This window comes from Varroa jacobsoni, unplaced genomic scaffold (genome assembly GCF_002532875.2).
Source record: "Varroa jacobsoni isolate VJ856 unplaced genomic scaffold, vjacob_1.0 scaffold_721, whole genome shotgun sequence".
Lineage (NCBI taxonomy): Eukaryota > Metazoa > Arthropoda > Arachnida > Mesostigmata > Varroidae > Varroa > Varroa jacobsoni.
In genome coordinates this window covers 136558-159926 of record NW_019213623.1, presented here as the reverse complement: position 1 = coordinate 159926, position 23369 = coordinate 136558, and the positions used below count along the sequence as shown (strand labels likewise).

At 43.7% G+C, this 23369-nt stretch overlaps 1 protein-coding gene across 1 annotated transcript in view; it reads left to right on the top strand.

Annotated features, from left to right (window-relative positions):
* The window catches only part of LOC111262981 (uncharacterized), a 96330-nt gene that overhangs the window by 33644 nt on the left and 39317 nt on the right, over positions 1-23369 (top strand). Inside the window, exon 2 of the mRNA XM_022837650.2 lies at positions 10491-10930. Coding sequence (XP_022693385.1) covers positions 10491-10930 — 440 coding nt within the window. The remainder of the gene's footprint in view (positions 1-10490; positions 10931-23369) is intronic.

The window sequence follows — 23369 nt, the reverse complement described above, 5'->3', positions numbered from 1 at the left end:
GTATAGGGGTAATAATAAAGAGGACAGAAGAAGAACAAGAAAAAGATTCGAGAGCAACAAAGGTGAATGCTCTTTCGGCATGTTCGGCTCTTGCGCGCTTCCTTACATTGAAGGCGATGTCATCACGCCGGAGCTATTGGCCACGCGGTGTGGCCTAAACCATTGGCCAGATATGGGACTAGACCGAGCCAGACTGGTAATAAAGCACTTTCATGATTTATAGACTTATCCTTCCCTTGCGCTGTCGGTTATCGTTTCTGTTGTGAGTGCTATTGCTGTTGTTATCGTCGCCATGGTCTCGTCGTGACCGATGGTCCATAAAGACCTCAAGCTCCTCACGGAGTTCCCCTCTACTGGCCTTGATACACATTACAGAAGTGAGGAGCCCTGTGCACCCTACTGCGTGCCCTCTGCAGGTTTGATCAAAACCCTATCCAGCATCTGTGTAATGTTATTTTGTCGCTTCCATTTGCCTCAGTAGCGAACATCTTAGGCAAAAAGCCTTAGAAAAGTAAGTAGGGCAAAGCTGGACACTAATTAACCCGCTATTCCATCAGAACAGCATTAGTGAAGTAGTAAAATCTGAATTGATACGAAAGTTCGCGGAGACAGCAACGCCATTCGATAAAAAAGGTCCTACATTATTGATTAATACGCTGATTAGATGTGAATACAAATTGCATACTGAATGTACGCTATCCCTTCGTGTCCTAGAAAAGTCCCAATCCACCAAACGGGTAAACGATACGCGTACTTGTACACTAGAAGTATTCGCGAACGCCATATTAGCAATTATTAAACTATTGCTTCGTCTGATAACCCATTTCCATCGAAGTTTGGCTGTCTCAGTTCTGCTTCGGATAAAATTTCGTTCTTCAACGTTACGTTCGTTAGTCATATACATATCGATCATGACGATGATTTTCATCTGAAAGAGAGACCCATTTATCTGGTTCGGCCAGTGACGTGAGGCGCTACTTGTTTCCGAGCTTGTGTTGTCTATCTCAGGTAGGTAGAGAAATCAACAGGGAACAGTATACGTCTGCAGCAGTGACATCTATCGCATATGGGACATGTACTGCTCGTTAGGTTATGTACAACGATGAGCGAACTGCTTTCACAGATTGAATCTACATGTGTCCTATAGAAGCTCTAGTTAAGCGCAACCGCAATTGCAGGAATGGCTGCGTTGTTTACCACACCCTTAATCTAATCCCGCTACGGCTGTTAATGCTGCCGGTTAAATCATAATCATTCAGGATCGTTGTGCGTATTCCGTGATTGATACCCACGAGACAGACGAGACTCAATCACTCAGTCTTTCCGTTTCAGTATTCTATTGCTTTTTGTTATTAAGCTTAGATCCAGCAGCCTGGTTCAGATGGCTAGCAGGTCGGATGTAGGATTTCTAGCGACAGCGGGAACTAGTACTAGCCAACAGCAACGCACTAACGATTCAGTGCTTCCATAGACATTAAGGATTGCTACGAGCGGGATTTATGCCATGCTTGTATTGCACGATGCTCGGATGATGGAGACCCTATTTCGATGTGGCACAAACATCTATCGAGTATTGTATAGAAATCGATGGTTTAACAAGGATTAGAAGCAAACTATTATGACAGAGGGCAATGTGCTGCATGAGGCGCGTTACTATATCGGTATACGTACGACAGGTGGAGCTACGAGAGTAGGTATTAGGTCTCTTCACGCTTCGTTCGTCGCGGTAGCTCGAATGTATATACGAATCATTCGAACGTGAATAAATTTCTATCGCTCTCTGATCTTTAAATCAAGTCAGATCGGTTGTGCTAGAAGATTCAGATGTAAACAAAAGAAAAAGGTACGACGCGCGAAATTTGATTTGCCAAAATTATCATCAAATTAAGTCAGAGGTGCCTCACACGTTAAGGCAATCAGAGCGATAGAGACGAACTAGCTGCATCTACAAGCGGATAAGTCACATTTCAAACTATTGCCAACGACCACTCGCAGATCTGTCATTCGGCCTCTGAGTAGATACGTTTAGAACACGAGTAATCACCGCTCGTGCCTACGACAACACTCAGTTGGTGTCAAGCCAATGGCCGTTCTGCAAAATTTCACCACATGCTCATATACTTTCGGTGTTTGTTTCGGATAATAACGGGCGGTCATATGGCTTCACAGACCGCTGCGCAAGCAGAAGACATTTATGCGACAAGGATCCGTGTTTTATATGGCGCTGCCCTATGGGTCTGCTTGAGCAGTACCGACAAATTGCCGCTATTGGAATGAGGGAGCGGAAAAAGCATAGAGAGGCGACAACAGCAGTAGCAACAACACAAAATAGGACCCACAGTAACAATTCCAAACATTGGGTAGGATAAATGAAGCGTTGCTGACCGCTGGAGTCACGCAAAGGTTTTGTCTTTCGACTGTATAGGTCACGCTGCCACAAGCATTTCACGTTCGTTGTCGATGACATAGGCGACACGCAACAATGCCAAAAGCGGCAGCAGCAGCAACAGGGCCAATTCACTGTCTATCGATCTAACTGCATGTGGGAAGATACGGAGTAAAAGAAGAAGGCAGGACTATTTGTTCCTGCACTAGCTGTTGGCGTCCCTGTAGCGGCTTAAAGGAAGCTATTTTAATTGATTTCTAACTTAACAAGCGGCAACGATGGCGATTACCTTGCTCACCAATGAGCCTACGGCTGCTTATTTGTGAGAAACAAGAAGCGAGAATGTTCCATAAAAAAAAAGGCCGACTAGAAAGATGAAATGTTCATCCGTTTAGCCTATATTCAGAGCTGATTGCTACGCGTTCAGCTAATATGTACACTCTCGCTAAAAGCGGTGCGTGATGACGCTATTGCACTAACTACATCAGTTTAATACGCCCACCAGCGGCAGTGGATAGACATTTGCTGTCGGAAAGAAACTATTTGGAAGAACTGTGGTAAACAGCGTCCCAAACGATTTTTGTTATCATAGACCATTACGGTGAAGATAACGATACATGCACGTGATAAAAACATAGGCTAGTCAATCAATCAATCAATCAATCAATCAGAGCTTGACAACACAGTCTTCGCCATTGTCTCATTTCCTGGACACTCTGGTCAAATAGCGCTCGTATCATATAGGACCGCGGCGGATTGATGATTTACTGATTCATTCACGTCAAGTACGATGATTCCAATGGTCGTTGTCGTCATTGCAACGTCGTTCATAGTCACGGGCCTCTTACGTGTTTTTCATCTATGCAAATGTCTTTCTTTCTATCCTACTGCTCTCCCGGCTGTACATGTTAAGCAGCACATATGTACATATCAGCTAGAATGATCTGGGTCGCTGTGATCTTCCTATGATGAGCGCGTGGGTGATTAGTTTAACTGTTCTATTGGGACACAGCACCCTTCCTGTATGTAGTCGTTCATATATAGGAGGGTATAAATGACGCTGATGGCTGAGCAAATTGTGTCTGTTTTAAGTGGCGATCACACTGTGTCCTCATTAACAGCTGCGGGCGATGATGCTTTTGTTGTGGCGGCTCGTGATGATATCTGCAGTGATCTCCTATGGGATATAGTGCTACAATGATACCTGCACACAGAGACGCTGTTGGCTGTAGAGAAAAAAAAAACAGTGTCTTGGATGAGGAAAAGCTGCAGGAAACATGGAGCGAGTGGAAAACTTTTCCGCAGAAAAACGAGAGCAGCGTCGTGCTGTTGAACGAAAGAGTAGGAAAATGGTGATGTAAGTTTTTTTCTTTACTGCTCGCTCTTTGTTGATCTCCCCACAGGGACCATGTCGTAATTAAGGTCGGTTATGATGCCTGTTGTTGACAAATGGCACGTGACCGGAGAAATCATCGTCGTCTTGACACGGATATCCGTTCGGCTATTTTCAGCTATACAAGGCCTAGTGAAACGGACGTACTGAGCGAGAAATCCGCTTGTTTGAACATTTGGAACCCGTAGATGCAAACATAAGTACTGACATTCAGCTCCATAGAAGACGAACTTGATTTTTTTAAACACTAGATTTATTTCTGTGAACCAGCACAGTTGCTCGGTGTGATTCGAGGGTGAATTAAACAAGCTCATGATTATGCCCTTTGCAAGTGCTTCTGACGCATCCAGATTCTAGCTTCATCTAGCGATCGAGCAACTACTTATCTAAACCATGCTATCTATCTCTAATTAAAATAGTATTAATAGAACGTCATTTTAGAGCATTTCAAGCTAGTTCACCTATGAATTTCGGCGAATCACCGTCGTCTACTGCTATTCGTTACGATCATGAGTGATATCTTGTTTGCTCATCATATTGCCAGCCAAGGACTCGAGCTTTTCATTATGTTTCGTCTTCTTTCGAGCACCGGCACTGCCATGTAAACTTTGTCTCTGTGTCATTTAAACAACTTCTGTATGCGGTTGATGCGCGGCAATTTGCTTTTCTATACGTTTTGGCCACCAAAGAACCTATTGAAGATATATTTCGGTGAACAGAGAAGCCATCGTTCTGAAAAAGCGTTCGCCATCGGGACGCACCGGGCCATAGAAACAAGTCGTTCGAGTCTCTTAAACCCGTTTCACCCGTACTATTGTATCATCTCGTATTCTGCGAGCTGCGCTCTGTCTGCTCATCGATTCGAGTATGAAACTCTTTCTCTAGTGAGCATCTATTCAGTTTGCGCCCATATACTGATACACTACTAATAGGAGCTTTTTCCGCTATACACACACGGACGGACGGGTTTCACTTGGCTAAAACGGTACAAAGGGTAAATACCGGTTATGTATAGAGTAGTAAGCTTAACAGCTAAACACAAAATACCTATGCGCTAGAACGATTGCTGCGTACCTCGATTACTCTATGTTGGCCTTCTCGACCTCGAAAGATATAGACCCTTCGACATGCATCGTTTGTACAGTACAGCAATAGACACTTGCTTGTACTGCGGTTGCCCACTTGTAGAATAGCGGAGAGTGACTCATGAAGTGAAGAACGCGTGCGACTGAGGTAAAAGAAGCAGCGGTAAGACAAGGTAATAGAAGTGAAATGGTGGTAACCTCATGAGGAAGCATATTAAACGTCTATTAATTAACTGCTTGATTCGAAGGGGCCTGCGGGATAGCCAGCCGGCCAGCCAGTGTTCAGTTCAGCTAGTCGCAGCGGGCCAACAGCAGCCGTAACAACGATAGCGGTCGGTCAACATCTGTGTGGACGTCGATAAATAAACTTTGAATAGTAAATAATTGACGCAGTCACTACAAAAGGTGGCGAACAATACACGGTACCAAGTCTATATATACGTTGCTGAGATGTAACAACCGAATCCAGCAGATTTCAAAATTGAGTAATCTTTGAACTACGCTCCACTAGCAGATGACATTCGACTGGTAGCCCAGATTTCTAGGAACCTGTGACTGGAAATCGATTCACTTTACCACAGGCAAACAAAAGAGTTCAAAAGAGAAATTTTTTCTTGTTTTTTTTTAATTCAGAAATTAATGCTCAACGGTCAAGTTTTTGCCTTTCGGAGGCTACGTTGTAAACCTTCGTCAAAGATTGGTAACGACATTAGCCAAGGAAACTCTAAGCACAATATATAAATAATACAAGCGTTTCAGGAACGGCGATTGGAGAGTTGGATACCTATGAGAAGGTAACCATATGTCAAAGCCCAAAGGACCAAAGCACACTGCTGTAATTGGGAAGGCTTTTCAAGGAAGTCTAAATGCTCTATTGACCAAGACTGCCATTTCACATGCAACTTGTTACAAAATTTCAAGCGGAATTCTAAAACGGCGGTAATTAAGTGAAAAATTAATTCACAATTAATTTTTGAACCAGTTGGAAATGCGAGTGATGTGTTTTACGTAGAATTTGCGAAGTTTTAATCAATAAAAAAAAACATACGCTTGCAAAAAATGAGCCATGGCCAGACTGAGAAGGCCCAGGTGAGACGGTCGTCTTGCCCTTAGAGTTCGGCGGAAATTCCAAGTAGACAATGAATAATCAAAACATCTTCTATTATGAGGTACTCACTAAAATAGAAGCATAAACTTAGCCCACGATTTCGAGCTAACTAAGAAATTTAGAGACTGTTGGCACGGCAATCGCAAGCACGCAGTGGAATTACCTGATTTTTTACTGCATGTGTCAATTACCTTCTCCATGAAATAGAGAAGTACTCGATATAGGTAGGACTCAACCCGCTTATCGTCCCGATCTCGGTCCCTGGGATTAGGAGGCTTTACATGCCTTAAAAAAAGTAACTTGTAGAGAAACATATCCCACTGCGGATTTATTTCGAAAAGCCGTAGATAGAAAAAATTGCATAGGTATCTAGAAACTGTGACAAATGTGTAGACAGTAGAACAGAGTACTTCTAAGGCATATTAGGGGAATAAGCGTTCTAATTCAAAAGTTGTTCAATTTTAAAGTTACAAGTGGATAACTTAAATAATAATGATAACGCAAATGACAACTCTGAGTAACACATTGCTAGCGCACATGTAAATACGGCTTAGGTAAAACGCATCGCGAATGATAGGCAATACTACATCTGCTGACGTTAGTTTCCAAACGGGCGATATCTGTATGGGTACGAAGCGTCAGAGGAGTCACGATCGTAACGTAATTGATACATTATAAATATGATAGTGCAATGTAGAAGTAATGTAAAAAAGAAAAGCTGTTCTTTTCTTATGTTAGTGAACTTCACTCCATACAACCGGCACACGCAACGCGAGTCAGCTCAAAGGCCACCGCTGTGGCTATCATTCAAGTCCTTCAAAGGAATATGATCTTCTTTTTCCACCCTGAAGGAGGTATGAAGAGCGTGCACTCGTAGAGATATACCCGGAGAACTCAATGAACGTACTCTAGAAAATTGCTACTGCGTTTTAATTTCTTGTTGAGAGCGATGATGGTCATCTTAAGTCTTACAAAAGTATGAAAGGCCAACGAACACTCGAATGCCAAGTGTAAGTAACAGATGTTTTGTACATATTTTACTCACAACAGCAACTTACCCAGTGTGATGTCTCCGCAAGACTTCTCTGCCTTCTGCTACCACAGACCACGCGGATGACGTCTTGGAACTGCACACTTGTGGGCGCAAGGGTGCTCGCACAGAAAATAATAACAGTATAGAAACGTGAGACCCTACCCTATACAAAGGCCAGACGTCGTACAAAACATATCGCGACGAGCTGCAACAGTTGCCGTCAGTAGCTGTAAGATCGGCCCAGCCAGGGAGGCGAACAAGCCGACGAAGATCGGCTAGCCTGAGAGCTTTGCTTACTACCCACTAGGCATGCACGCTTGAAGGCGTTTTGCTGATATTACCGGTTTCTGCTTGGCAGGCCGCGAGTAAGATGTTTATCTAGCGATTATACATGAAGGCTACAGGTGTTGCCATCATTTATAAACGCCAGTGGCAAATGATCGCCACCCATACCTTCGGATTGTGCAGGATAGAAGAAAGACAGAACGATAAGACACTCAGGCCCACATACACATACCTAATGACTAGTACCAGAAACAGGGAAAGATCTCAATAAAGAACCAGAGCTATAGCTGCTTCAAAACCGAACGGAGACAGGGAGCCTATGTCTTTAAAGGGAACAATTACTGTACTAGCATCGACGGAACACAGGAAGAAAAACACAGAAAGAGTCTAGTCTTTTCGTTAGCATCGGTAGATTGCGAGAGACGTGGAAAGACAGGTAGAGAGTTTTCCCTGAATGATTTCTATGCGACCGTTCTCGTTGGATAGGTAGATACAAAATGCGGTGTGCCAGAAAGCGTTTCGCCGTTGGTGCGCTCCGGGATACTGAAGGATATTGCGGTGCGACACTCAGTTCAGCACTGAAACACATAGTCATTAGACGAGTTCGTCGTCTTGGCTAAGGCTGTAATAGCAGATAGGAAATACCCGTTTGCTTTGGGTTTATCGAACAATGACATTGTTGACGGACACGACAAAGCTCGAGTGGGCCAGGGTTCAACTTCTAGTGGTCTGTTTATATGCGAACAACTACACAGAAGAGTTATCTGGAAGAAATCATAATAATTAAATGGATATACTATACTATTGTTTGCTAGAGCTGTGACAGATGTTCGTTCGTCCATATAGCTACATAAATCGGACCGCTTGACTTGGACGTTTTTTCTATTATAGACCCTTAGTGAGAGTTCTTGCGGGGAAAAGAGGCAGTCGGTCTTCGATAGACCAAGCCTTCTTTGCGGTGCTATCTTCTCCTCTACCATGGCTGCCAGCTCGTGAGAATAAGGCGCATGAGAAGATCCTCATTAGGATATACGTATATCTAATAAAACAGGTCGAACCAGTTGTCCCGATCGTCTTTAGCTGGCATCCGCATTGTATCTACGTGATGTTGATTTTTTAGGCTCAAAACACTAACATCGCCGTTTGCTGGACTCACTCCACTGGGCAAGAAATGCCCCCAATTTCAGTACTACTAGTAAATTTAAATATACGAAAAAACGGTTTTTTTAGGCGCTCTTTGAGGAGTGAGGGTACACTTTACTTCGAGCTATTTTCATGACCTTCGGGTTGATATAGCAACCCGACAGACCCAAGCCTCACAATGGAAGCAACGCGGTGAAACGGCACAGCAAATAAACAGTTCAGTATATTGAGTAATTATTTATAAATATAGTTGTTGAAATGTGGGCAATATAACTAAAGAAAATGTTTTTAAAGCAAAGATGTTGCATCATTTGCCATTCTCACTAGGATAGGCAAATTAGCAGAATTCACGTGTGATCCAATTTCTTATACTGGTACAAAGATATAATACAATAGATATGATATATCAAATATAAATCTATTTTATATAAGAAACTAATTCCTAACCCTCCGTGACTGCTTTTCCACTGGGATCCCCATAAAATTGATTTTCAACATAAAAGTATTGTTATGTAATTGATCGCTAACTAGCATCGCTGTAAGGGCATAATTCGATCTGAAGTTATACCATTTTTCTCCGAATAGATATTCTATAGCCAGTACTAAAATACGGAACCATATCTTTTAAGATGATCGAAACACTGAAGCTACACCCACAAGCCAGCCACTCTATTGGGGGCACATATAAAGTGGTACTATTATTGTCTGTAATAGCATGTCAACTGGTGCATGGAACTGTTCTTGGTCTGTGCCAACATGGCATGTTCATTGCACGTATCCAGACAATTGCCTAATTTTCTGCATGCTTAACGCCACACTGCGTGCTAGAGGTAACTCCTCCTGGCCAAAAGAGCTGCGAAGCGAGAGGCTGTATTTCAACACTCGTCCGTCCCTCTGTTTGTTTTTGCTTCAGTCAACTCCGATAAAGCAGTCTGTTCAACGCTCTCCTTGGCGGGAGAGGAGGGGATAGGATAGGAGGGGATTTTTACAGTAAGCAGACATTGAAGACAACAACACACAATGGGGTAAAACATGTAGTCGAGGCCCAAATACCTTTATTCTTTTTACTGTGCTGTTGATGCGGCTAGTTGGTGGGGCTCTAAGTCTTCACTGGGTTGCGGGAATCCGCCTTCGGTCGAAAAAGAATCCTCTGAAGGCGCATTATAACCCCCTATTGTTGCCCCCAATTTTCACCTATTAAGGCGGGCCCTCCGCTATCTAGTGAGGTGTCTATTGGGCACGCGATAGCACTGTACGTGGGTGTGTACATGTGTGGATCATTTGTTGATTTCACATTGTATTTACTTCGGATAGAGCTCTGACGACGCCCAGCTGGCCTCTTTCTACCTAAGCTTTTGGTTCGCAATAGAGCACTCGCTCGATAAAGCCATACATCTTCACTACCGGTGGCCAACAACTTAACACAAACGAGGCCGGTGCTTTCAATTTAGCTATGACTATCAGAATCACCCGCTTTTCGGTGCATACCAATAACGAAAACAGACTAAATCGAACATATGCAAAGATGGTGCATGGTTTTCCAAAGTTTACTCGAAGTGCTAAAAATTAATGTCGCGAACATCCAATTCTGCTTCATAATTTCTTTATAATGTCCTTACATACATTCGGTGACTAGGGCCTAACTAGGGACTAAGAGCCTAAGATTTGAGAAGTTCGTTCTAGTAAAGGCGAGACATAATAGCGAATTTTGTGGATTATATAATGATTAAAATTATACTAATTTGCATTATCAAGAAATTTTCACCGCATCAATTTATCAGGTTAGAACTGGAAACCTGCTGGTTCCAGCTCTCTGACGCAGCCGGCTGTTGTAGTACACGGATTCACCCATAAAATACTTGACCATGAACATCATTTTTCACAAGTTAGTACGTGTCAAACTCTGATGACGTATGCACGCTGATCAGACATTAATGTAGCTGATAACATAGACCTCTGTATCCACAAATCCCTCTCAGTAGCACAATATGATCAGTTTTTAACGTTTATTGTGTTCTTTCTCACTTGTTCTATTTTCCTGTTATCTTCTCTTTTAGCGTTCCTGAATAATAACAATAATAGCAGTAACAACAACAATAACACGACCACCAATACGACGAGCGTCGACGGGACAACGAAAAGGGCCCGGTTGATGGGTATCGGAGCGCCTTCACTTGGCACTCTGGGGGACTCCAGTCCTCCAATGTCGCCGCTAGCGTTGACCACGTCTCCAGCTGTCGATTCCGACTGCTCGTCATCGGATAATACGACCAGTGGGGTTGGACCCGGTGGACCCGGGTCCAATTCACAGAATCAGAGCCCCGCTGATCGTGACAAGGCAGCTGCGCTCGCTCAGCAACAGCGCAAGAAGAAGGCACGCACCACGTTCACCGGCCGGCAGATCTTCGAGCTCGAGAAACAGTTCGAGCTCAAGAAGTACCTCTCGTCCAGCGAACGCGCAGAAATGGCCAAGTTGCTCAACGTCACCGAGACGCAGGTGGGTTAATTTGCGTTACGTTACGCAGACGCGTTAGAGTATGATGGCTGTAAAAGTGAAGCGTGACATTTAGTTGAAGGCGAACTACTGGGACAAGGCCGTGGGCAACGTAAACGCGGTAGGGTTCCTCTGTCTATCTTGCTCACTTGTCTTGATTTTCTAGAAATGATTTCGATAAGTTTGGTACGATTATGTTATAATATGATAGTACTGTGTACTATTGTTTTAGGATTATGTAAAGCAGTGATTACTAGTTTATTAGAGAGTACTTGTTGTACGGCAACGTCCAGTAGACGTCAAAACCCTATTGACGTTTGATTGGTTAACGTGTCTGGACTGGTAATTTAAGTTTCAATATGTTTTTCATTAAAAAAGCTGACAATTCATGCAAGAAGGACCTAGATCCCAAATTACTCTGTGAGTTACCTTATACATTTAATCACCTCTTTCAGCGCTGCGTAGTCATCTACACGGTTTAAAACACGGTTTGTTTACCCACGCGAGCCTGACATATGCACTCTTATAGCAACCTTAATGTTAACCTTATTTCAAGCAAATTCTGCCGAGCTCCGGTATTCAAGTTGTTCTTGTCGCCGCCGTCGAGGTCTTACCTAGTCATCCTCTATTGAAGCGTGCTCCTTTAGGGAGAAGCACATGAAAAAGGACTCTAACTATAGTCGTCTCAAATTAGCTGTACGACGGGTGAAGCTCGAAAGCGAGAATACCGAATAGGGCCTTCGCTGGCTCACGACAGGTTAGATTGGATTGAGTGTGTGTCTCTCTGTTTCATTGGACTCCGCCTCTCGTAGACTGACACCTCCCCTACTGGACCGAGCGTGGACAGACGTGCATTCCTAGCGGAGCCGCTTCCTCTGAACTCGCACGACCAAGTTCATCGCTGTAGGGACCTGTTGACACCACCTTCATCTAGGGCAGCGGGGCTCGCCGTAGAGAAGGGGAACCCGACTTGCAAGAGACCCGAAGAGTCGCCTGTCTTCGTTCCGCTTATCCTTCTCACAGCGTCGCGTCTCCCCCTTACGTACCCCATACACAGATCGTGTACACTTTCCATATTAACACATCGTATGGTATCCCCTTTCTTAGCTTGCAAAGCTAAGCTGAATCCAGCCGGAGCCTTATGACTTCACTTCTCTGCCTGTCGATCGCTGTCCCAGGGTCTCATTGAGGGACGACCCAAAAGGGGTGTTTAGAAGCTTTGACTTCGCAGGATTTTTGTGGGACACTTTGTTCAAAGGGAAGTCGGTAGGCTAGGGGCATTCGCGTGGGCTGCTACACTGGCTGGCTGCCCTTTACTGCCTTGAAGAGGCTACTTTCGCTGCCGCCAGTTCGCCCCGCTTGTTGCCTCGCTGGTCGAAACGACGCTTGTCGAGTTGCATAGCAGGGAACTAGAGAGTTTCAGCCTAGACACAGCTAGAATCAGCGCTTGGCCACGCTCAGCTGTCATTAGCGTTGGCTACTAAGCTGGCATCTTGCTTCACGGGCAGTTAAATCTTGCCGTAATACGCCTGGCTTCTCTGCCCCAACCTTCATCAAGACGTTCAGCCATTGACTGACGCTGCGATACGGCCAACAAGATACGATGAGGCGCTCGAGGGGGTGGTGTCGGTTGGACAGACTACGGAGCAACGTTTCAACTAAAGGAGGGGAACGGGGAAAGAGGCTGAAACAGAGAAGGACGACGTGAAGGACTCAGTAATTTTCACCTCCTTTTGCAACACCTCCCTCTTTTGAGTACGGACATTGATTAGGATTGGGAGCGTATAGCAGACGACCAATTATAGCAGTGGCGTTGCCATGAACAGCGACTATACACGAACTGGCCCCATAGGCCACCTGTCGGACGAGAAAGCTTTGCTGAGTTTGAGTACCAGGACAGGCCAGCAAGGTTTACCGAGAACGACTAGTAACACCGAGGTCTAAGTGGAGAAGCAAGGCTGAAAGGTATGCATCCTTGCCGTGGCATTGCTGACTTCTGTTGGATAGTGAGTCCGTAGAGAAGGAGGATAACACAGAAAAAGAGAGTACGAAGGAAGGAAGGAAGGAAGGAAGGAAGGGATGGATGCCAGCGCGTTTCTGAACGATAATTTGCCTAATTACCGAGAGAGCGCCTACTGATGGATGGAATAGTCCTAAATGACAGGGCTAGTGATGCTCGTGGTGGCGGTTGTAACATGCTACGGCTGAGGAGTTTTAGGAAAGCAGTCGGAAGAAAGGCACAGGAAGAGAACGCTACCCCCTTACATTCATCTGTAACATGTTGTTATTCCTATCATCTATAAGAGGCATTACGGTACTAACACGTAAGGAGTTACTTCATCGCATAATGGTACCGCGCGCAGTAATAGTATGCAAACAGTATCTGACGGAAATGGCTTTATAATACTGAACAATAACAACGATTGTAATAACAGCGTGGGTAGGACACCTGGTGCGTAAGTAGTTAGTTGCTAGTAGCGTCAGAAGACCTCATACACTTCTGAATACGTATAGCTTATACAATATCAGTCGATACTATTAGTCGACTATATCAGACCAATTAAGGCTCCTACACTAGATAGGCGAAGTCATATAGTTAATTTCGATGTGTCTAACGATAATCCCGGTTTTATATAAATAACTCCGTTCAGTGCTCTCTGTTAAGGACATTCATTTACGTTGCTTTTTTGGATTCGATTTCATTTTTATCTAAAAAGTGCGCGGGAAAACATGACCCTCATAGAGCGGGCGCCGGGTCGTTTGATAGTGTTTAGATGATAAGAGTTAGCTAGCTAGCTATGTGGAACACGATTGTGTATAATACGATCTAAGCTGTAAATGGTATTAGCAGTGTGCGTGACATAAAGCTACACTTAATCGAATCGACTGCGAAAGCCCGTAAGGAACAATACAAAAAACAGGCGCTGAAAACGTTGAATTTGATAGCTAACACAAAGTTTTACGGTGATGGTAGCAATGAAACTGTTACAAATCATAATAGGCTATCATGCGAAATGTGTTAGAGACTCGTGCGTCTTTCAGGAGCATTTTGACGGCCTCATCATTCATTTCGCTCGCTCAGAACATCAAATGTGCTAGCCATTAAAGTAAAATCTTTCTAGGTGAGTTCGAGAAAAGGATTGATAAGCAAACGCAATACGGCGTTGCGCTTGACGGCTGTACGTGATTACGGACAAAGATGACGCGGTACAAAATGTGTTCGGCCAACTATTACTGCCAATACAACAACGACACGAGCTCATAGTACTACTACAAATTTTACTGCCATCAAATATTCCTTATGTAGTCTCTGTATACTTAACAAGGGCCAATAGGCGCACTATTAGCTACTATTTGGTAACTTTCCACTATACTGTCGAACAGCAAAGGATTTCGCCCCTTTCTGCCTGCTCCGTTCTCAACATTTTTTCTGCTCGCCTATTCCTATGCCCGGCGATTTTAATTTGTCAGTAAGTTGTTCGGCTAATTATTTCTAGCTTAGGCGCTCATGTACCGCAGCACGTCGAGCGGGGTTTCAATGGACGACGTCATAACACTTGAGAGTCTGCTTTTAAAACAGCCATCTTGGCGTAAAACGCGTTTTGAAGTACCGCTCACTTAGCTGACTTATGATTATAGTGTAAATACAACCCTAGAGCCAATCTGAATTGAATGAATTACCTTCTAATTTATAGACCAAAATTTCATCAATTTATATATATATATATATCAACATAGCCTTTCCCGTTTTTTTGTCTCTATGGACAATTTTTACGGCTGAGAACCAAAGCCAACCCAAACGCATATTTCGGTTGCAATTTTTCGATACTTAGACATAGACGTAAGCGTATAGTCACAAATTAGATTTTCCTTTTTTTTTTATATTCTTGGCAGTACTGTGACGCTAAAATTTATGACTCCGTAGTACCATTGTTACGGTTCTCCTCATGGGGAGAGCGCCTTCTAGAAAACCTTCGACGTCATCACTGTGGCCAATATTGATGTTATCATCACCTGTTTACCACCATCAATCTCACGATTGGCATCGCCATCACGTGGACGGACCACTTCAAAATTCAACTGACGCTTCGAGCGCGGCCTATTTACCGACCACGACAAGGACCAAATTAGCTCCTCATAGCAGTACTACTAACAACAGCGGCCATTTTGATTACACAGTTCGCTGCTTTTGGTGCTCGGGAAGAAAGCCGCAAGCTTGTTTGGCTTCATCTGTAGCGTCATCACTTCTTCATTTAAGGTCGATGCGTTGGTTTGCTCTTCCGCTTCGCTGGTGCCTTACATCTCGGGCTTAGCAGAAGGGCAGAAGGTATCATCGTATACCTCTTCTGATGATCTAAAGCACGGCTGCTTTCACTGACGCTGCCGGACGCTGCAATTTTGATGGTGACAATGATGATTATGATCCGAGCGCTGCCTCGCCCATCGCGTCGACGAGGCGGTACGTATTCGTTGAACGTTTACCGTTTCAGTATCCAGCAGGTCATTGAGTAGTATTGCAACAGCGCATTATTTCATTGACAATAAAAGGAGAAGCGACATACATAGGTTAAAAAGGTCGTAGCGGTTCTGGCATCCGGCTATATTATCGCGTAGGCCATTCGTTCATACTTTTAATGGTATATTCGTCGTTGTCGCCACAATTAGGTATCTGCGATCTGCAAAAACGAGGCAATCGCGATTTACCTGCATCTATTGTTTTTGATCGCTTTTCATTGGACAACTCATCCTCGGGGTATCTGCTAGGTCATGACACACATAAACACAAACACATCTTCCCCGCAGCGTCGAACAATTGTACTCGTCGATTATTTATTTTAAACGGAAAAAAATGTTTAGGCATTAGTTTAAATGAGATGATCTTCATGGCGTTTGCACAAGACTCAGTGACTTCATCAAAGGTCGCATTGCTATGACAGAGCTGCGCTTTAACAAAGCAAGCGTATACATCGACTATAGATCGTCGACGCTGTAGCAGCGGCGTAAGAGACAGCACATTTTCATGATTTTCGAAAATTCTTCTCACTGTTAGGTAAACAGTATTATATTATTTATTTATGCAGATTTACACAAATACACCCGAAAACAAATGATCGCAAATGCAATACGTAACGTGAACGTATCGGGCTCGCACAACGTAAGAATAGATTATACGCCAACGATGAAATTAAAGCAAACGATTAGCCGCTGTTTGGGTGATTTTAGAAGCACGTCGAGGCCAGCAAACGGATGTTGTCCTACTATCACTGCAGATGTGAAACTACCTCTGATCCTGTGGCCGGTGTCACCCCCCAGCTGGCGTAAAACTGAAACTAGTACGCAAAATGAAATGTAAAGATAGCAGTAAAGTTTACACGTACGTATATTAGAAAAGGAATAGACGAAAAGGCTAAGATGAATCATTTTTTCGTTGGGCAGTTCGGCGGCAACCCATCCCAATAGTATCGATAGGTACAAGAAGAACCATCTAATTCTCCGTCACCCGACGCATACTGTTGTTTTAATTAATGATTCCAATAATGAGTGATCATGCTTGCAGAAGTCGCGCCGGCCAAATAGACGGTCACGTACTAATAGGATGTTAATTTAGTCGGAGAATTGACAACATGTTTATGTTGAACGATCAAGATAACGATATCTTTAACATAAGTAGAAAACAATCATTGTATAGGGCGAGATTGCTATCAATTTCGCTTGTGGTAAATGAAGCGACCGTATATTGCCGCCATGTAATGAGCAGTAAAGTTCTAGCAATACTTTTGCATTACGGCTAGTAATATTTGTTTGCCCCCCCCGACAGTGGGGTCTATTTTCGATCCAGCCTCGGCTACTTCACGTGAACCGGAGCTCAACTCAGTCGATCATGGCTTTCAGAAGTACTGAAGTCTACCTCGACTACGAATATTGCTGAGACGTCGACTGAAGGCCTACCCAAGCTTGCGGGGGGAAGTCGCTCACAATTAGTTTCTCCATACCATCCAGACTCACCAGCCGACGACCGGTAACAGAGGACGCAGCAAAAGCGCAATGGACACAACTCTATTTTAGGTATTCGCGTGTGTCTACCTCCTGAGGGGTTCCTGCTTCTACACGTTTTTAATACGGGACAATAGATCTAAGCGAGTTAATACAATATTGGATTTCCACGATCTGCACGCGGTTTCAAATGCACTCAGAATTGATCGTTGTTACCTGTCAGCTGGACGCAATTCAGGACAAAACAAAGGAGCGAGTAGACGATGTGAGCCGCCGTGAAGAAGCTTTTTTTCAAGGACACTTTTCACTTTCTATCGGTCATGTGTATATACAGTATAATGTTATGGAGACGAAATGCTCCTTACAGTAACAGAGTGAGCTAATAGAGAGACTAACAACAATAGAAAACAAGCAATAAAACAACAATCCGCATCCAGTTATTCCATCAATGGATACCAGTAGAAGCGTTACGCTCGACACAGTTCCCTTCACCTGCGTAGTTTAGAAATGTCGTCGTATTTGTCCACGAGTGTGAGGTGATTCAATGAAATGATCATTTGATTAGGCATGAGGAGCTGATCGCCGCTATTGAAATCAACGTCATCAGGAGGAGTTGCAGCGGGCCGAAACTGCTTCAAGTAACGCGTACCTTTTATGTTACCAGTCGTCTTTCGAGAAGACTTCGCTACCAGTCACCGCTGGTAATGGCTGGCCTTTTCTGCCTCTTCTGGTCAGCTAAAATAAATAAATAAATCGAATGGCGGGCAGAGGATGGACTGAAAGAAGACTACAGCCACAGAAAAGAAGATCATCCTTAATGTGCTAGCAAACAGTTAATCTGCACTTAATTTTATCGTGTATATATATATATGTGTGTGTGTAAAGATATAGATAGTGTAACATTATGAATTGAATGCAGAAGATGTACGGCAGAGATAGATATAAAAGCAGGAACGTAGTAGGAAAAGAACGTCGTGCCCGAAACCGCCTCATCCTCGATCCGTTCAGCTCATTAGAAGGGCAGTAGCGCCTCAGTTTGTTTCAACCGAATCGGGTATCGTGATGATGCCATATTGCTAATGTTATTGCTTGTTTGGCGTATTTTAAATGTTTCAGATTTCTCATTTTTAATATTTCTCTCTATTTTCCTTTTCTCGGTTAGGCGACCAGCAACACTCGTAGAAGCGTTAGCAGTTTACTAATATCGTTTGATAGACAAGGTACGCTGGCAGTGGTGGCAGCAGCTACAGCCGCCGAGAGCGTATCTGTCGATCGAGTGAGCGAATAAATGGGCGAGAAGCGAGCGTCACGGCAAGCCGCTTCCCAGCGCAGTACAAGCCACGAAAAGCGGGCGAGCCAACGAGAAATGAGATAGATACATAGAGCTAGGCGATGGGTGCAGAGGATCTATTGATATAATTCGTGGTTGAGCTTATCCGCCGCCCCGGGCGTTGATGATTACGATAATGGCACTGCGAGTGCAAGTACGAGTCAACTTATTTCTTCGATGTTTCTGGCGGAATAAACACCTGCCAAACGCCAATAGAGAATTAAGGAATAGCAAGCATCGACGCCGGCTCTGGCCGATGCGTCCCGCGGCAAGCGTACGCTCGCCATCGTGTTAGGTGAAGATAGCATTATTATTTTATGGGTGAAAGGGGTGATACGTATCTATTCTATTATATAAGGCAACCTTGGCTACGACAACAGCAGTTATAACACTAATTATGAACAGCAAAAGTTGCTCGTAGGGAAATTCAAAACCGGGACCTGTAATTAGCTTCAATGTTGTTATTACTGTTGCTCGTCGTCGTATCCGCATCATCGGCAGCTTTTCCAGAATCGACCAAAATATACACAACTTATATACGCATAAACATATCCACCAGAACGTTCCATACGAGATAGTGGTCTTGCTGTGATTGCCCAGGTAACAAGTGTGGCCTGTTTATTTTGGACGCGTGTGGTCGCAGTGTATCGCTACGTGTATAAGCGAGAGCTAGCCACCTTTGGGTGCCTTCAAACAGGCCCATTCGCCAGGGGGGTGTCTAGATAAATGCCGAATTTGTGAGACTGCTTCAAGTCAATTGACGGCAGGCTTCTTTGTTGGTCTTTCCTTTTTCGTTCGATTTCCGAAAGATGAACGACAGAGAAGACAAGATAGCAGATTCATTGGGTTCTAAATAGTAGCGGGAATTATGGCGCTATACAGATATGAGGTTAGCGTTATGGCTTCTCTAGTATGACATTGCTGCTGCCTGAAAGTCACATAACTAGCGGTGCAGACATCACTCTGTGTGGGTGTGCACGACATATGCATGAAGCACTCAAGGAAAAATGCTTCGTTCATACTATAGTGCCAATATGCCATTTCGTAGAACCGAAAGAGTGAATCTTAAATCTCGGCCAATCAAAATCGGCACACTATGTCAAAAAGTAACTATGACCGAAACGTATTTTTCACTCTGTAAGACAGTTGACTAAATTCGGACGTGGATTGACAAGATCCGTAATTTATTGCCAACTTCTGTTATTTATGGTTAGGTGCTAAGACCAAGATGATTTTATTCGATCTCAGCAAGCGTCAAGAACAAAAACAGCGGAAACTTTCTGGGGACCAAAGGTGACTAGAAACGCAACGCTGTTACATCTACTCTGGGCAGTTATTCTTTTTGCCAGAAGGATGAAGCCTTTTTGCTGTTTCCTCGACGATTCTGCCGCGGGTCAACACGACTAATGAAACTTGTTGGAGCTTCATTGGAACATCACTAGGCTCCTGTGTTGAGCTTTCTTTGACTCTCACCGAACAACGCCATGATCTCATACCTCAGCTCAAGCGATTCGATACAAGGCTCGGGTCACTGAGCAAGAGAACGTTGCGGACAAAAAGTTTGACGACGACATTTTGCACGAACTGACGTGTAGCAATAAATGAAACCAATTTACTTTTTGGTCCGATATCTGGGACTATCGACCCAAAATAAGCAGCAAATACGAAGCAAATAGTAAAAAAAAAAAAAAAAAGAAAGCCGCTATCGTTTTAAAGCACTAACCTTGCTGCAATAAATATCATTAAATTTCTATTGCCAGATTTAAATACAATACCGATGATATATAATATGTATAATGCAATCAAATCGGCGGGGATTTGAACGAAGATACGATCTGCAGACAAACAGAAAGAAAGTGCGAGAGGTTTACGTATAGGCGGTTATATAACATCGGTATGCAAAGCAAAGGTCTGACATAACAGAAATGAAAATGGATGCCACCCTGTTTATTGACCTGATCTGACGCCTTCAAACGGTCCTTCGAAGACCTCATTGCGTCCATCGGAAACTCATAAAAAGAAAGAAACCATTTACGGTTTCACGTAGGCACTAAACTAAAGCGGGCAATAAAGCGGTACTTTGCCATTATTGTTTGGCTATGCGTTAATAATGCGTTGAAATGTTATTGATTGATAGATTTCTGCTGTATCCTTCCGATATAGTAATGAGCGATCGACAGGGAAACGGCTGGTTTTAGAAAACGCGAGTCAACCTAGCCCAAAAGTACAGCTTGAATGAAACGACCTAACTTGTATACCTATCTCTCAACTGCGGTTGTGCTGAATCATTTTTCATACGACATTTTTTATAAAATAGTATTTTTATCTCATAAGGTATATTTCTTCGACTAAAGCCCTATGCGCATGGATTCGGTCGACGTTAACGATGCGAGCGTGGAGGGTTTGACTGATCCTTGCGATATCCCGACCCCGTCATATGTAAACAACTCCGGCGCTTTACGTTTGGCAACTCTTACGTGTTCAGAAGTTGACCTGCACGAAATTGAGTATTTTATCTTCGTAGCCTAGCATATGTTTATGATTATCTTCTATTCCAGTCGTTTGCTAGCACAACCTGAATATGTGCAGACAGGTTTTCTGTCCTTTTAATAAGCTAGGTAACACTTTAATTACGTATCTGCCCGCTAAGGAAAATTTGGTGCCTTGACGCACTTCGATAATTTATTTGAAGCTAGTTTTGGAGCCGACCGATACGCAGATTGCCAAGAAATGTCGGATTCAACTAGTATTTCACAGCCCACTAATATACTAAAGATAGTATAAGTCTGTTAAGCGAGCTGGCGTTTCAACAAACTATCCACATCGTTTGATGCTGATACACCTAATTATACGCTATGGTAATGAGATATCAGCACTAGTAACTACCTACCGCTGGGAGGTTCTAGAAGCTACTATATATAGTATATATAGTAGCTTCTATATATACGTATATATATATACTTTCTCCACATAAGCTGTGGATCATTGCGCTTAATTAATAGTATGCGAAGCGGACGACATATCGTCTCCAATTCGATAAGTAATCCTTCCGCTTAGCAAGCGTATACTTAGACGGCACTATACAATTGATACGACTGCCTGCTACTTTTGCCAATCTTATATAGTGGAACTGAACATCAGCGTAACAACGCTTTACCAAAACAGTATGCCCTACATTTTAGATGCGCATAATACGGTCGAGCTCGCTAATATCCAATTTTCAAAACTTTTTAACGGCACCAGCTAACTAGTTTAATAGCGTTTGAATAAAAAACACAGACATTTGCCACATGAGAGGGTTTCATATTCGTGTATCGTTGTGTGTTTGCCCGTCCGGTCATTCTAAGCACCGTTGTAGTGGACTCGGCTGCTCGCGCTGTGGCATCGGATCGCCCTCTGTCCGGATAAGACAGATGTGCGTGATACTCCTAGTAGAAAAGATGGCTAGCAATCGGATTGATTGGGCCAGCTGTCAATCGGTGATATCTTCCTGCTATCTTTCTTTGCTCTGCGGAAGCTATCGCCGCATCGTCGCACGATCGTACGTCTATCTAGCTTAGTTGTCCTGGTTTTCTTCAGTCTCAATTCCTTAGCTATTGCTCTCGAGCGTTCTTGCTTTCATGGTGCGACTGCCGCTGTCGCCCGTGTTTTGGTCCTGACAAAATATCGGCAAAGTTCATCGGGAAAAGTTGTGCATAGCATGTGAGTAGGGTTTGCTTTAATAGAGAGTACGTGTTTATAACCATATGCTTATACTTGAAAGCACGTACCTGGTAGAAAGCAACAGTTGTCTTTGAATTTGTCAAAATTGACGATCACGAGCAACTGGCGACGCCCTTCTTCCGCCAGTAGCTTGAATGCCGCTTCTGTTGCATATACGAATTTTTCGTTTTGTTTTCTATTGACATGGTGTCCTTTGTGGAATATATCCATAAAGAAGGCGTTATATCTAGCCTATATGGACGGTTCATATGGATGCCCTTGCGCAAAGTAACGCTGTTTATTAATTTTGAACGACGGCTCCATTCAATAAATTAATGATGGTTCGTGCCATAACACACACGAGTGAGCTTCAAATTTACCATGACTGCTGGAAGACGCACCAGATGTAAAAATACGTTTAATCACAACTAGTTTATTTTGTAACCAGGAACTGTTCCTAATAGGCCTTAGTGGACAGAAGCTATTCGAATGGAACGGTGTACATGCTCGCAGGTACCTGTGAGAGCGACAGCAACGCCACCAATCGCTTAATATTGGATAAATGATAGTCGCTTAGATAGATTTATGGTTTATTTTTCAGTTAACTTCTTTTAGTGGTATATGCTTGTGGCTGCTGGAACGACTTCCACACAGCAGATAGATCATAAGTGAGCGGAAGGATCTTGAATTAGGTCGCACTGTTCTTTTTGCTCGCTATTTCCATTTTTGTCGTTAACTAGACTAGACAGCCCAGACGGTTGGCTGCGTTTCCCTCAGACACATAATGAGAATCATACGCATCGCAGAAACCATGACCCATTTCCGACTGGCTACTGAGCACTCTGGGTCGACCTCCACCCTTTATTTTCCACAGCTCGCAGCTATCGTCAAGCCTCTGTTCTTCAGTGATAACGGTAGATATGGAGATGATCTTTTACGCCTGCTGTACTATCTGCGCAGAGAACGGCTAGTCATAGTTAAAATGTTATACGTCATTTGCTCTGCTTCGGTGGCGAAATCCATTCGAGGTTGTCTTCGTGTCAGTCTTAAATCGAGGATAGACGCCGCGGATCTGATTAAAAATACACTAGCACATGGAATGGCTACCGCTGGCCCCTCTAGCATTTGCCAGGCAGTAGATGAATACGTTCCTGCCTGCAAGAGGCCGCAACGGCGCATACGACACAGAAGCAAGCTAAAAGCAGCAGATGCATATGGCCTAAGGACATCAGTCACAGCTATAATAGTCACTGCAGAAGCAAAGAGGGCAAAAAAGGGAACCGTTACGACTATTTACTCAAGCTCTCCCTCAATAGATGTAATTCTTAACCTCCCCTTCTGTTTGTTTTCCCCTTGCGGCTTTCCCGCTCCAAGTGACTCTAAACGAAGGGTCACTTCTCATGCTCGATCAGCCCC